Here is a 12,735-nt window from a genome sequence, read left to right as displayed (position 1 = left end):
CAGCTGTAGCTTTCAGGCTGTATCAGTGCTTTTGCCATCCACTTCCCCACTGCTTTTCCATGTTGCAAGACAGAGCTCTAGCTCTGTGTGGTATGTATACAAGGAGCACGGCGCCAGAGGCAAAATGTATCCAGCCTGCCCAGTGTTAGAGCTTAAGAAGGTAGAAACTCAGCAGTAATAAGGTAGTGCAAGAATTTTGTCATCCCCAGAGCAGTTAGAGCTGGTACCAGTAATGTGTCAGTGCTGCTGTTCATCCTGTAGTGGAGAGAGTAAACTCCTGTTGAGAAATCCAGTTTCCACCTGAACTTTCTTCTCTGCTTTCTAAACTTCATGAAGAGCTGTTTCAAGGTAAAGTTGCAGGTGTCTTCCTGTGAACCATCCCACCATGTGATGATGATAGCTGACAGAGATTTGATACAACTTTAGAGACACCTTTGTCTGTTTTCAGACACTATTTCCTAAGTATAATAATGTAGAGTGTTTATATATTTTAAAACAGTTAAAGATGATTACTGTAAAATTAGAACCATCACCTTAACAGAATATAGTTTAAAAAAAAAAAGACAAAAATTGTGGTATTTCATTTTTTTAATTGCACTGATGTTCTGCAGAACTCATGGATAATCAGTGTGACATCAGTTATCAGCAATTTTGTTTGGGATCCTGGTTCTCCTCTGCATGAAATCAAAACTTTGTATTGTGCCATCATTCTTTGCAGAGAAAGGGTTTATTCTTGAATGGGTCCTGATGACTTTGGTTATTGGCTTTTATAAAAGGCCTGGGCTAGTAAAATATACCGAGGAAAAGATAAGAAAGTGTGTTAAATGGCTGTGGTATTTTGAGGGTACGTAGTATTGTACGGGAAATAGATGGAGCAATATCTAGTGAGGGTTGTGGCTGTTGTCAGAGAACGAGAAGGATAAAATAACTAATTCAGTGCACCATTGCACCACTTGCAATCATGTTTATATGGGTATGTTCTAAGAAACACTTTGAAGATGCAGCAGTTACAGTCCATTTATAAATAACCATGGTGTTAATACATCACATCACCAGTGCAGTTAGTGTGCTTTTCTGCTTTCTTTAATGCCTTTCCATTGCTGTTCTGTGAAGGAACCACAGAAAACAAAGAAAAGGTTGAAAGATGTTCTCAGCAGTGCCTCATTCCCCAAATAAACAGAGGGAAAAGGAAATCTGTTGTGTTTTGTGTTGTGCTCAGAGGTGTCACCTGATCTCGGGACGAGTAAAATATGCCAAGAGGAAAAGCAACTGATGTGGTTGTCGTCCCTATTGCAAAGTTACAGCTGCCTTAAAACACGTCAAAGCCGACATAGGTCCGTGCAGAGTTCTGTGCAGGTTGGTTAATTTATGTCTTTTAGCCATGATTTCTTGTAAGGGGATGACTACCATTGCTCACTCCCCGAGGTTTCAGTCCCTCCCTCTTCTCCAACTCCTGTCATTGCCGGATTTGATAATATTCTTACCTAAATAAACAGCTGGACACAGAAAATACTGAGCTAGAAGGTGCACAGGAGTGGGGCACCTGTTGCCATCCACAGTGCTTACTCTGCCCCTGTTCCCCCCAGATATCCCCCTGCCCTGTTAGTTCTTGGACAGCCCGTGTCTGTGTCCCCTGAATGAATGGCAGACACCAGGGCAGCCTGCCTTTGGCATGCCCTGTCCAAACAAGAGAGCTGGAGCTGGCACGGGGCTCCTCTTTATTAAAGCCTTTGTTTTTGCAAGCCTACAACTGGAGAGATTACGGAAATAACCATCTAGCCCTTAGGAGGAGAGAAGCAGGATGCTCTGTAGAATCAATTACATAAGCTCTTTAAAAATCCTGCCCAGAGATCTTACCAGAAGGGTAGCTAATGGGAAGCTGTGCTATGTTTTGGCTGTCCTGTGTCGTCTAGATGAGATCTTATTTTTGTGTGTCTGTGTAACAGTGCAAACAGGCTCACACCCGTGCGCACACACTGCAAGGAGAGCCGTGCTGAGTAAGGCTTTCCATTGTAATCCTAATCAGATCAGTGAGTGAATGTCAGCTGGGCCAGCGAACTCGAACTCAGCTGCCCTTTTCAGGAAGGATGCTAACAGCTCCTCGTTGGCATCCAGCACTAGCTGGGGCAGCAGCAGAGTGCTCCTTCAGTGCATTGAAATTACGAGCTCGCCATTATTTCTTGTAAGAGCAATTACCTTGCCCCTTTTAAAATAATGGAGAGATCGCAATCAGACATTAGAAATGATTGCTGACGAGAAACAAATTAAAGCAGCATGGCAATAGGTTTCTCTTAAGTGCTGTACAATAATTAGTACATTTTTTTTTTAAATCATTATAAAAAGCAGTCGAGCTGCGCTTGGGCAAGTTGCTTGTTTTTCTGCTCCTTTGTGTGGCAAGCACCTGATAAACATTAAGGATTTGCCTGAGGTGTTTAACAAGCTCACTCTTTCTCTTCTTGCGAGTTAAAAGCCAGCACCAGCACAGCCAGCCTGCTCTTTTAAAGAAACTTCCTGGGAGGAGTTTTGCTCACAGTCGCTGTCTTGGAAATGTCATCAGGTAAAACGTGCCCCTGCTCCCAGCTGCAGCGATGTGCAGGCAGTATCTGTATAACTGCTAAATGAAACCTGCTCTGCGTTAATGGTTTACTTTGACCTGTTGTTGTTATCCTTGAAGCACAAACAATTAATTACGCTGACCGAAGCCAAGCATATAATATACTTCCACTGAGCACTTTCCCTGACTCTAGCTATTTTTCTGAAGCAAGTATATCACTAACTTACTAAATAATTCTTATTACATTCCTCTTTCATGAACTCCAGCCTTCTGGCAAGGCCACCTAAGCATTTAGTGTGCCTCCTGTGCTTCTGAGCTCTGCGTCGAGCGCTGCCCGTCCTGCTGCCGCAGCGAGCTTCGCAGCCGTCCTCCCGTTACCGCCTGGGGTGGCTTTGCTTCTGAAAACCTTTTCAGCCCCGGGCTGCCTCTGGTCTGGTTAAGAATCACTCTGCAGGAGCAGGGAAAGCAGAGACGAAAGCCAGGTCTGAAGCAGTCAGGTGGTTGGTAACCTGTTCAGAAGCATTTTCTAGCTTGGAATAGCTTTTTGCTCACCTTATTTATCGTCCTGTGGCTCCTCTGTCCCCTCAAACCATCCCGAGATGTATTTTTTACCCTAACTGGCATTCATCATTCTCTGTAACCTTTCATACCTTCATCTTTGTGATTTATCACCTGTATTTTTATTTTTTTGTGGCTTTTCAGCTTCTCCAGAGGGATTGAGCATCCCTGCGTCGCTGATGATTCATGTCCACTGTCCCCTTTGGTTTATTAGCCTTAATCAGCTCCCGAGTTCGCCAGGATTTTGCGTGTTAATCACGTGCAATTAGCAGCTCTGGAAGGCACCGGGGATCATAATTTAAAGCAACAGACACGGTCGAAATGCTGTTTGTGTGCAGGGCTGCCTTCCGCAGCGGCGCAGTGGGTGGCAATTTGCCACGCGTGTGTATTTTTAGGCTAACAGCTGCTTTCCCAGCGCCTCCAGGGGCGAGGCAGCGCTGCTCTGCTGGGCTGCGTGGAGCTGCGTGGTGCCGTGGCAAGGGGACTGCAGGAGCTTGCAGAACCAGGGGGCTGCTGCCTTGCCAAAAACAGGTTGGTGGTGGCCTTCCTCCGTGTGAGGCGGTGCCCCGTGGAGATTTATCAAGGGGAAGCTCTTGGCTTGCGAGTGGGCTGTGTATGAAGGTCCCAGCTTCCTCCGAAGCACCGTTTGCCTTCTCAGCCTCTGCTGTCAGCAGGGAGATGTTTGTTACGTGAGACAGGGATTTTCACGTCCCCACCCACCGAGTTAATGTCTCTGCACGTGGCCCAAATGTTTCTGGTTTCTTTCAGTGAGTTAATCCAGCTTTGATCCAGCCAGCAGGAATGTGGAAAAAAGCCTGTGGGCGCTTCTGGAAGTAAAAATTGATAACTCGCACTTCAGAGGAAAGGGTGCTCTTGGTGGGCAGTGGAAATGATGTCTCCTCGAGCCGTGCTGCTGCAGAAATGCTTGCAACAGCTGCCTGGGTGGCTGCTTACGGTTCGCTGGGTTGTAATGAGCAGCTTCGACCAATTTACACCTGCCTTGATACTAAAAGGGTTCTTCCCTCTCCCCTGTGGGTTGTACCTGTCCCGTGCTGCCCTACCTTCAGCTGCACAATAGCGTGACGCACCTGTAGTTCAGCCCAGTGGAGGAAAACAAGGGTATTGCTCAGATCGGGCGCTGTCTTCACATGTGGGTGCTCATCTAGCTCGTGTCCCTCGTGGCCTTTCATCTGTAGCAAAGCCAGGCTGCCTCGTCCTCAGATGGAACAGCAGCCATGCAGTTTTCTGGTCTTGTTCTTCGAGATCAAGGGCTCAACTGAACATCCTATGGCAGAGCTTCAGTATTGCTGAGTATTTCAGTAATTATTGCTGAGAATTTCAGTATTACTCATTTACTACTACATCATTGCTGAATTTATTACTTACCCAGGTATTTATCGAGCACGTGGTTCTCTTCTCAGCCGTGGCACTGTTGGGGTTGCTTCCAGTACTGCTTCGGTTTTTGCTATGGCCTGCCGGTTTTATTTGGATTTACTTTGTGGCGATTAATTGATGTTAATTATGTTCAGTTTATATGAGAATTTATGTTAAATTAGAAATTAGCATCAGTTCATCACCTTTATTGATTTTAATTAATGTAAATATGCCTGTTTTCTCTGGTTAATTGTATGCCTAATTTCGAAATTGGGCAGAATGGATCACACCTAAAATTAACAAAGAGGGAGCTTGAAACTGTGCCTAATATCTTAATGTGTTAGCATTTAAAAATGTGATAGTAATAGTTCTGTGCCCTTCATGATAAGCAGCATCTGCCTGCAAAGCCTGTTTTCCAGTCCATGCTGCTGATCGTTGCAGGAGATTTTACCTTCCTTTGCTCCAGAGCGGCTTTATCCCTATAAACGCTTCGTTCCCCTGGCAGTGAAAGCAAATAAACTGAGCTCTTCCTGTAAAGCAACGTGAGTAGGTGGTGTTCGCTGGAAGTTATGCATCATGCTTGGAAAAAAACACTGAAAAACAGACAGAAGAAGAGCGTGCTTTTCTCTGAACCTGTAAATGTCTGAACATTGAAGGCAGCAGAGCAGTAGACATGAAGTTGAGGAATACTGCCTGGTGTCTGGGTATGGCAAAGCAATGTGCCATCTTTTAAGAAGGCAGTGGCAAGAAGTCATCTTAAGAAGGAGGTTTGCTCCTTCTACTCGTATCAGCCAATACATCTGAGGCCTTATGAACATCATGGGCTTCTGCTGGCTCTCTGCATCTTGGAGGGCAGATGGTTTTCATATAGACATTGGCTGGGAAAGCACGTGGCACGAAGTGTGGCTGTTTCTAGGCTGAAGGTACTCGGCTGACTGCAGCTGCAGTGACACTTTGCTGGGACGGTGGTGTCCACATCGGTGCAGCAGTGCGCCGGTGTGGGAGTGCTTTAACAATGAGAAAGGAGCTCCCAAAAAGCAACCAGGTCAGAGGATAGGAGCCAAAGAGGTGCTGACTTTAGGGGTCAGAGGCGTTGTGAACGCCTGTTACGGAGGTGGAAGGTATGTGGAGGCACAGGGCCTACCTGTTACTGTTCTGTATTGAAAGTGTGTGTGCACAGTCCGTATTGAAAGGCTTATCTCTTGTTGAATGCTTCTAAGTTAAGCATAACTGCTAATCTTAGATGTTTAGGGATAATTGCTTTGTAATCGTGAACCCACCTGAAGTTTCCCGACATTTACAGAGTATTACATGTCAGAAGTGGTTAAATGGGGATTAATATTTCCACTTTATGGTTATGTGGAGGAGAAGAGGAATCTGAACTGTGTGCTTTATTGTTTGCCAGTGGTCATAGAGGAAATATTTACCAAACCACTAAGAGAACCTGAAACTTCCTGGCTTCTCACTGTGTGCCAAATCCTTTCACTAAACTGTGCTCTGTTTTCATCTCTGTCCCTCAAAAACTGAAAACTGTCAGCTCATCTGGTAGATACAAGAGTAGCAGGTGTCCAGTGCAGTAAAAACGAATTGATAAAAGTAGTAGTAACACTTGGAGATAAGAACCTGAGCTTAAGCAGTTAAAACACAAAGAGGATGTAATGGTGATAATAAAGCTTGTTTTAAATAATCTTTCCGTAAAACAAAATTCCTTATGGTAATATTTTATAGTTAAGTATGTGGTTGTCCAAGGCTGAGATATGCTTGCTGATTTCGAAGGATAGAGTGGTGATGAAGTCTTCTGTTCCACCACGGAAGACCTAAGGAGTTCAGTTGCCTTAGAATTTCTCCTTGGATGTTTCCATGTTAGTATCTTGGTTTGCTAAAATGCAAGTTGAAAACCTCATTGGAAACTTACTTGCATTGTTTGGCACTTAAGTACCTTTAAAATATGCCCACGATAGATTTCTTGTTCATGTAAATCCTTTTTTATATTTTTCTGTCAAATAAGGTGATGAAAAGTGTTTTAAATAAAGCATCTATGTGTTTTACTTTGCCGTCAGGGTTGGTGATATCACTACCTTTTAGAATAGCTGTTAGGTTTGCATAGGGCAATGCAGGTAAGTACCAGTGTTTTCCTGAGCATTATTGCATAACACCCTTTACTCTGACACATGGTGTGGGAAGATCAAGCAGGAAAACACGAATACAAATGTTCTCACCATTTTTTTCCATTTTTTTTCCCTCTAGGATTACGATGGCTTTTTCGAATCAAAGGAGAGCAACACTGTCTTCTCCTTTCTTGGACTGAAACCAAATTTAGCATCAAAGGTCAGTGTCATATGGCAGACTTTTCGTGGGATTCTTGAAATATTCAGACTGAGCTGCCCTTGAACTGAATGAACTCCCTGTGACCAGATGCACCTCTGTGCACTATAGCTGTCCATACCAACATCATGCTAATGAGGTAACTGAAACAACTGCAGTGCAAAGCATTTTGTAAAGCAAAGTGACACTAAGCATGTACATGAGGTAAGCTGAGACTGCAGGTAAATAATGTTTAAAGAGTACATTTTGCTCCACATTGTCATAGTAAATTGAAAGCAACTGGCATACTTAACAGGACAGAGCTAGGGTCTTGATCACTGGAATATCCAGAGCTTATGTCACCAAAATATGATTGTGCTGAACCAGCCTGGCTTAGAACCAGCCTTAGTGGCCCAAGCAGGACAGCATTTCTTCATTATGAATTATTATTTTTTTTAAAATGCCAAAGTGATGGAGCAGCCAGGAGTTGTAGCAACTTTTTGGATAAGAATTAAATTTTAAAGAATGCATATATGCAAATCAGAAAAGAATTTGAAATCGAGCCAGTTAACATCTTTCTGCAAGGATAGTGAAATAGATGAGCTTTTATCGCCATATGGAAGCCTGAATGATAATGGACATTTGTTAAAGAGGCTGTATGGTGCCCCTTTGGGCAGTAGATCAGACACACAGGAGATTATTTCCTTCCCTTTGCTGCTGTAGGTATAGCTGTGCTGGGTAGCAGCGCTGTTTCAGGCCTAGATGGTCGTTCTTGGCTATCCAGAGAGTTACTCCTGCCAGCAAGTCATTTAGTTCTGGATCCCCTGGGGAAGAGGAGTAGGAAGGGAAGTCATCAGGGAACCCCAAAAACAGGTTGTTCTTGCAGTCTGCCTTGCTTTGGTGCTTGGACAATTAGTCCTAAGAAAAAGGTGCTGTTCTGCTGCAGTCAGAAGTAACAAAGTCTGTGCATCTGTGTTCCTGGGAAAGCACCTGCTGCAGTCCCGCAGGGTTGTCTGTACAAACTTGGCCACATCGCTGCGTCAGTCTGCTGCTCTTGCAGAGCGCCGTGTCCTTAGCTGCTGTGTGAATGTGTGAAAGTCACAGATGCAGAAGATGAAAATGCATTCATAGCGTTAATAATCTTTTGTTAATTACTCTTATTTTTCTTTTAAATAGGAGTCATAACCCTAGAAAACCTATCGGAACTATCACCAACCGCATCTTCTGGATGAATGACCCTGTCCTTCAGCACACGACAGCTTCACTTATGGATCACTGTGATAGAGCAAACGCATCCTTAGTAGTAGTCTGCTTGCCATGAGACGGTGCTCTCCAACAATTCGGGGTTAATAACACCTATATGGAGTAGGATTAAGTCTGGGCTACTGATCTTCCTTTTTAAAATACTCACTGTTGGTGTTTCACTTTTGTCTTTGGATTGCTTTTGCAGCTGGCACTGATATTCTAATAGACACACGTTTAAAGATAAGAAGTGGAAGTGGGGGCTGCTGTCATTCGTGGGTATACTCACATAGTTGGGTTCCTGGCCTTTTTTTGATTCTTCCAGCTACTGTTGTTGAAGTTAGCTCGTCACGACAGTAAAAGTGCTGGTGGTTATTGGAATGTTTGTGCCAGCTATCACTCAGAGGGCAAAAACTGTTATCTGAAGATCTCAGTCCAAGCCAGGAACTGCTGTATTTTTGCTACCCATTTATTTATTGTTATGTTTGTGCTAGATCGGGTTTATTGTAAGAAGCACGGGTTGCTGACCTTTTTCACGAAACCTTGATTTGCCTCATGGTGCACATTGCAACTGGCTGTTTAAAAACAGTTGTTATTGTGGAGGGGGTGCCAAAGTGAAATATTGTGACATGGTTCCTATTCCAAATGAGGGTGAAAGGCAGGTGAAAACACTTGGTGGGATTATACTTGGTAGGTCAGAAGAGGTCTTATAGCTAAAGATTACATTGGTGTTTCTCTACTGAGAAGGTCTTAACGCCCAAAATTGGAACTTTATAATTGGATTGTCTTAAGATGAAATTTTGCCAAAACTTGGAGTCAATTTTTAATAAAACACAGCTCCACCGTTAGCCACGAGAGAGTCAGGACAACCAATGACGTGGGAAAGCTTCTTTGCAATGCCCAGCCTCTGACTGTGGCTCGAAGGAAGCCCAGCTTCTTGTAAGAAGTGTCAGGAAGCAGCCCTGTCTGTGTAACAAGTCACATGTTCTATTAAAATCAGTAACCGTGGTGTCCTAGACAGGTTAGCAGGAAAGGACAGCTGGGGATCATCTGGTCCAGCCTTGTCAAAACCAGGGCTAACACCAACTCAGCTCAGGTCAGTTGTGAGGTTGTTTCGCAGTGTTAGAGGCATCCAGAGGTGGAGATCTTGTACCTTGTGCCGATGCTGCAGTGCTCCCCTAGTGCCAAGCACGCACTCCCAGGTTGTCATTTGTGGCCGTTGCTATTCCTGTATTTTCTGGCACTCATGGAAGGAGTTTGGCACCATCCTTTTCGTGCCCTCAAGATAGTTGTGGGGTATTATTAGGTCACCTCTTAGCCTTCTTGTGCCAGACTAACCAAGCACAGCTTCCCTACCCTCTGTTTGTAGGTTCTGCTTTAGGCACCTGGCTGCTCTGGTGTGGTGGAGGGCTACTCTATCCAGCTGCCTCACATCCCTCTACAACTGGAAAAAGGTCCCCAAAGTGGGCACAATATTTTGGATGTGGCCTCACCAGGGCTGAGCAGAGGGGGACAGGAACTGTGCTCAGCCTGCAGGCCTCACTTGTTTTGGAATAGCCCACTGCATTTGTCCCTCCTCGTCAGCAAGAGCATGGCTGGCTTGTGACCAGCCCGTCCTTCACCAAAAGCCCAGTCCCTCTCAGCAGGGCTGTCACTCTGTCAGTCACTTCCCAGCCTCTCCTGCTGCCTCACCGCCCCCAGGGACAGAGCGTGGCACTTGCCCTTTCCAAGCTTCGTGAGGTTTCTGTTGGCCCTGCCTTCGTGGCTGTTGAGATCCCCCGGACTGAAGCTTTGCCAGCTGTTACCAACCACGCTGCCAAGGTCAGTCCTGTTCGCAGATTGCTGAGGGTACACGCTAGGTCACCATCCAGAGATGCTGAACAACAGGTGAGCTGTTGCCTCTCAGATTTTGGACAAGAGGTGACTCAAGACTACAGAGGTATGACATGAGCACTGTTTGTGACTACGAGCTTCTGGGGTAAAGCACAGGTTACCTTCCTGTTGGTGTTGTCTCAGGTACAAGCTGCTTAGTTCCTTTTCCATTTAGTACAAAGGGAACACTCTATGAATTTTCCCTTTAGTATAAAGGCAAGAAAGCTTTATAAAAGGAGATGGTAAGTTTTAAAAGATGTCCATCCACCAATCAGTTTCCCTTCAGATCCTCTGGTGCCTCCTCAGCTCAGTTAAGGGAACTAGATGGAGCAAGAGCACACACAGATTTCGAGTCCATGGTTGCATTTCCTAGCCAAAATCTTCGTTAGAGCACCTTCTCTAGAGGACTCCTTAATGGGAGTTGATAGCGTGCATATATACGTGTGTATGTCTGTATATATGAGTATGTGAATATGCATTTTTAGGAAGTTTGTTGTATGTAGTAAGTTATTGTGATGTTCTTGTCACCGTTCCCACGTTCTGGTGAGACTTGAACCTCGCTCTGAGAAGGGAATGTGACGTGAGGTGGAGCTGTACATTAACAGGTTATATAGAATATTCCTTAAAAAAAAAGAAAAAAAAAAAAGTTTAAAATATTTAACTTTGAAAAAGAATACAGATACAAATTTATGTAATGACACAGTTAATTACAGAGAAGCCATCCTGGATTTATCACGTACTTGATAACGTTGTAAACTTAGAAAACTGCCCGAAGTCCCAGCTGCGAAAAGCTCACAGGAGTGGTAGGTGTATCCGCTGCAGTGATCCCGCGTGGATCCCAGGCTTACTCGTGGGGAAGGCAAAATCACGCTGAGTTCTCCGGGGATGAAATGAGTTTCACAAAACCCTTGAATGTTGCTAGTTGTGGAACTGAAGCCTCCAGTTCAGTGCAGAGCAAGTTCTGCCGCGGCTGTTGGGCAGCGGTGGCGTGGCTCAGAGCACGCCTGTGGGTGACGCTGGCCGTGTGCAGGGCAGCACGAGCCCCAGACACGTCCTGCTGGCTCGCGGGGATCGGCAGTGTTTGCTTTCAAATTGTACATGGCCAGCTCGTAAAAAGAGAGTCTGTGTGTTGCTTGAGTGTGAATTTTGCCTGTTGTGCAACAGCCTTATTTTTGTAACGAAAGCAAGCAGAGTTCTAGTTTGTTACACGAGGTGATCTGGAATTTTTTAACCAGTTTTGTAATAATGAAATGTTCGGGTAACAGAAAAGTTCCGTGGAGAACCAAATGCTCCCAGTTTTTAGTTAAGATTTGTACGTACCCCGCTTTTTAAAAGGGAGAGGGCGGCGTGAATTAAATTTTAATCTTTGTACCGAGCTAAAGTTGCTGCGTGTGCCCACACACTGACTGTACCAGGGGCTGTGACAGAGGTGTTCTCGCTGGTGCCACACGGCTGGACAGTGCCTTGCCAGGAGGAGGACTGTTGGCGCAGGATCTTCTCAGACGTGCTCGACTTTGAACTCAGAGAGAGCAAGTTTCTATTATTGCTATTTTTTTAAAAACGCAGTAAAGTGATGTTGGTGAGTCAAAAGACACGTGCTTTGTAGGGTTCAAACAGTCCTTGCTGAGTCTCGTCAACTCTTGAATTTCCTTAGTATGGCTTTCTCTCTTATTGTTTTATTGACTGTTTAGAATCAAACCTCCCAAGGAAGTGGACATGGAGTAAAAAAAAGCCCCTAAATCCATCTTTATGCTTCAAAATAACCATCTTATCCAGGTGTTGAGCGGCCCAAGTGCTTCACTAAGATGAGTAAGAGTTGCCAAGCTCTTATTAGAGGATTTCTTGGTCCTCCCTCCCTGCCCCTGCCCCTGCCCCCAGCCAGGCCATTTATTCAGGGAGTCCAGTTATTTTGGGACTGCCATGCTTCCAAAAGTAAGAGCTCGAGATCTGAGGCACGAGAGCTGCTCCACAGCAGGGTAAGAGTGGGGTCTTCACCAGCTGGTGCCAAATCCCCTCAGTCTTGGGGGACCTGTCCGCCGGTTTCACTGGGTCTGCTTGTGCGTGCTGTGAGGAGGAGGCAGCCCCGGGTGCCCACCCTGCACCCCAAACGTCTCGCTGGCAGCACCCTCAGCAGCCCTTCTCGCAGCGGCAGATCCAGCTCACTCCCTTCTTCCTGTCCTTTGCCTCTTCCTAATGTGCTTCGTCCCGTCCTGCCGAGACCTGCGCGCAAAGCTTCAGCTCCCGACGTCCCCGTGATGCTGCGGGTGCGGGCCCGGTGCTCCAGGAGCGCGCAGCATCCCAGGCTGTGCACGCGTGGGGTCTGACAGTCTGTGTTACAGCCGCGTTCATCGAATAAAAACATGTTCTGAAAAGATGCTGGGGCGGTGGTGTTTGTGCTGTGGGATGCCGTGACAAAACGCAGGGCTTTCTCCTTGCTGCAGCTCCCTCTGGTGACGGCTTCCTCGGCAGGGTGCTGGGCAGCCTCGGTCCCCGTGTTTTCTGCTGGACACCTGCGGGTCTAGGTCCTCCCCCAGGGAAACGGCAGGAAGGGAGAAGAAGGAAAAAGGTGACTGCTTGTCTCCTGTTCGTACGCTTGGGTGAGTTGATAAATGCTGCGGAAATAAAGGATGGATCCTGTGGGGTGGCTTGGGCAGCGTCATCCAGTAAATAAATTTGGCCAAGATGGTCCAGACGGGGTTTGCTGGAGATGGAAGTTCTGTTCGGGTCCATCCTGCTCCTCCAGCAGCTGCCGGCCATCGCCTCCTCTTCCCTTAGCTGCGTCCTTACACCCAGCTGCATCCTTACACCCTTCTGCTGGGAGAAGGGCAATT

General features: G+C 45.9%; 1 protein-coding gene across 1 annotated transcript in view; it reads left to right on the top strand.

Moving 5' to 3' along the window:
• Positions 1 to 8,061, top strand: part of SH3BGRL2 (SH3 domain binding glutamate rich protein like 2) — a 33,405-nt gene extending 25,344 nt beyond the window's left edge. Inside the window, exons 3-4 of the mRNA XM_084283787.1 lie at positions 6,734 to 6,814; positions 7,967 to 8,061. Coding sequence (XP_084139913.1) covers positions 6,734 to 6,814; positions 7,967 to 7,975 — 90 coding nt within the window. The 3' untranslated portion in view covers positions 7,976 to 8,061. The remainder of the gene's footprint in view (positions 1 to 6,733; positions 6,815 to 7,966) is intronic.
• The last annotated feature ends 4,674 nt before the right edge of the window (positions 8,062 to 12,735 follow it).

This window comes from Netta rufina (genome assembly GCF_964035555.1).
Source record: "Netta rufina genome assembly, chromosome: 3".
Classification (NCBI taxonomy): Eukaryota; Metazoa; Chordata; class Aves; order Anseriformes; family Anatidae; genus Netta; species Netta rufina.
Note: the sequence above shows the minus strand (reverse complement) of the source record. Positions and strands in the feature narration are given on the sequence as shown.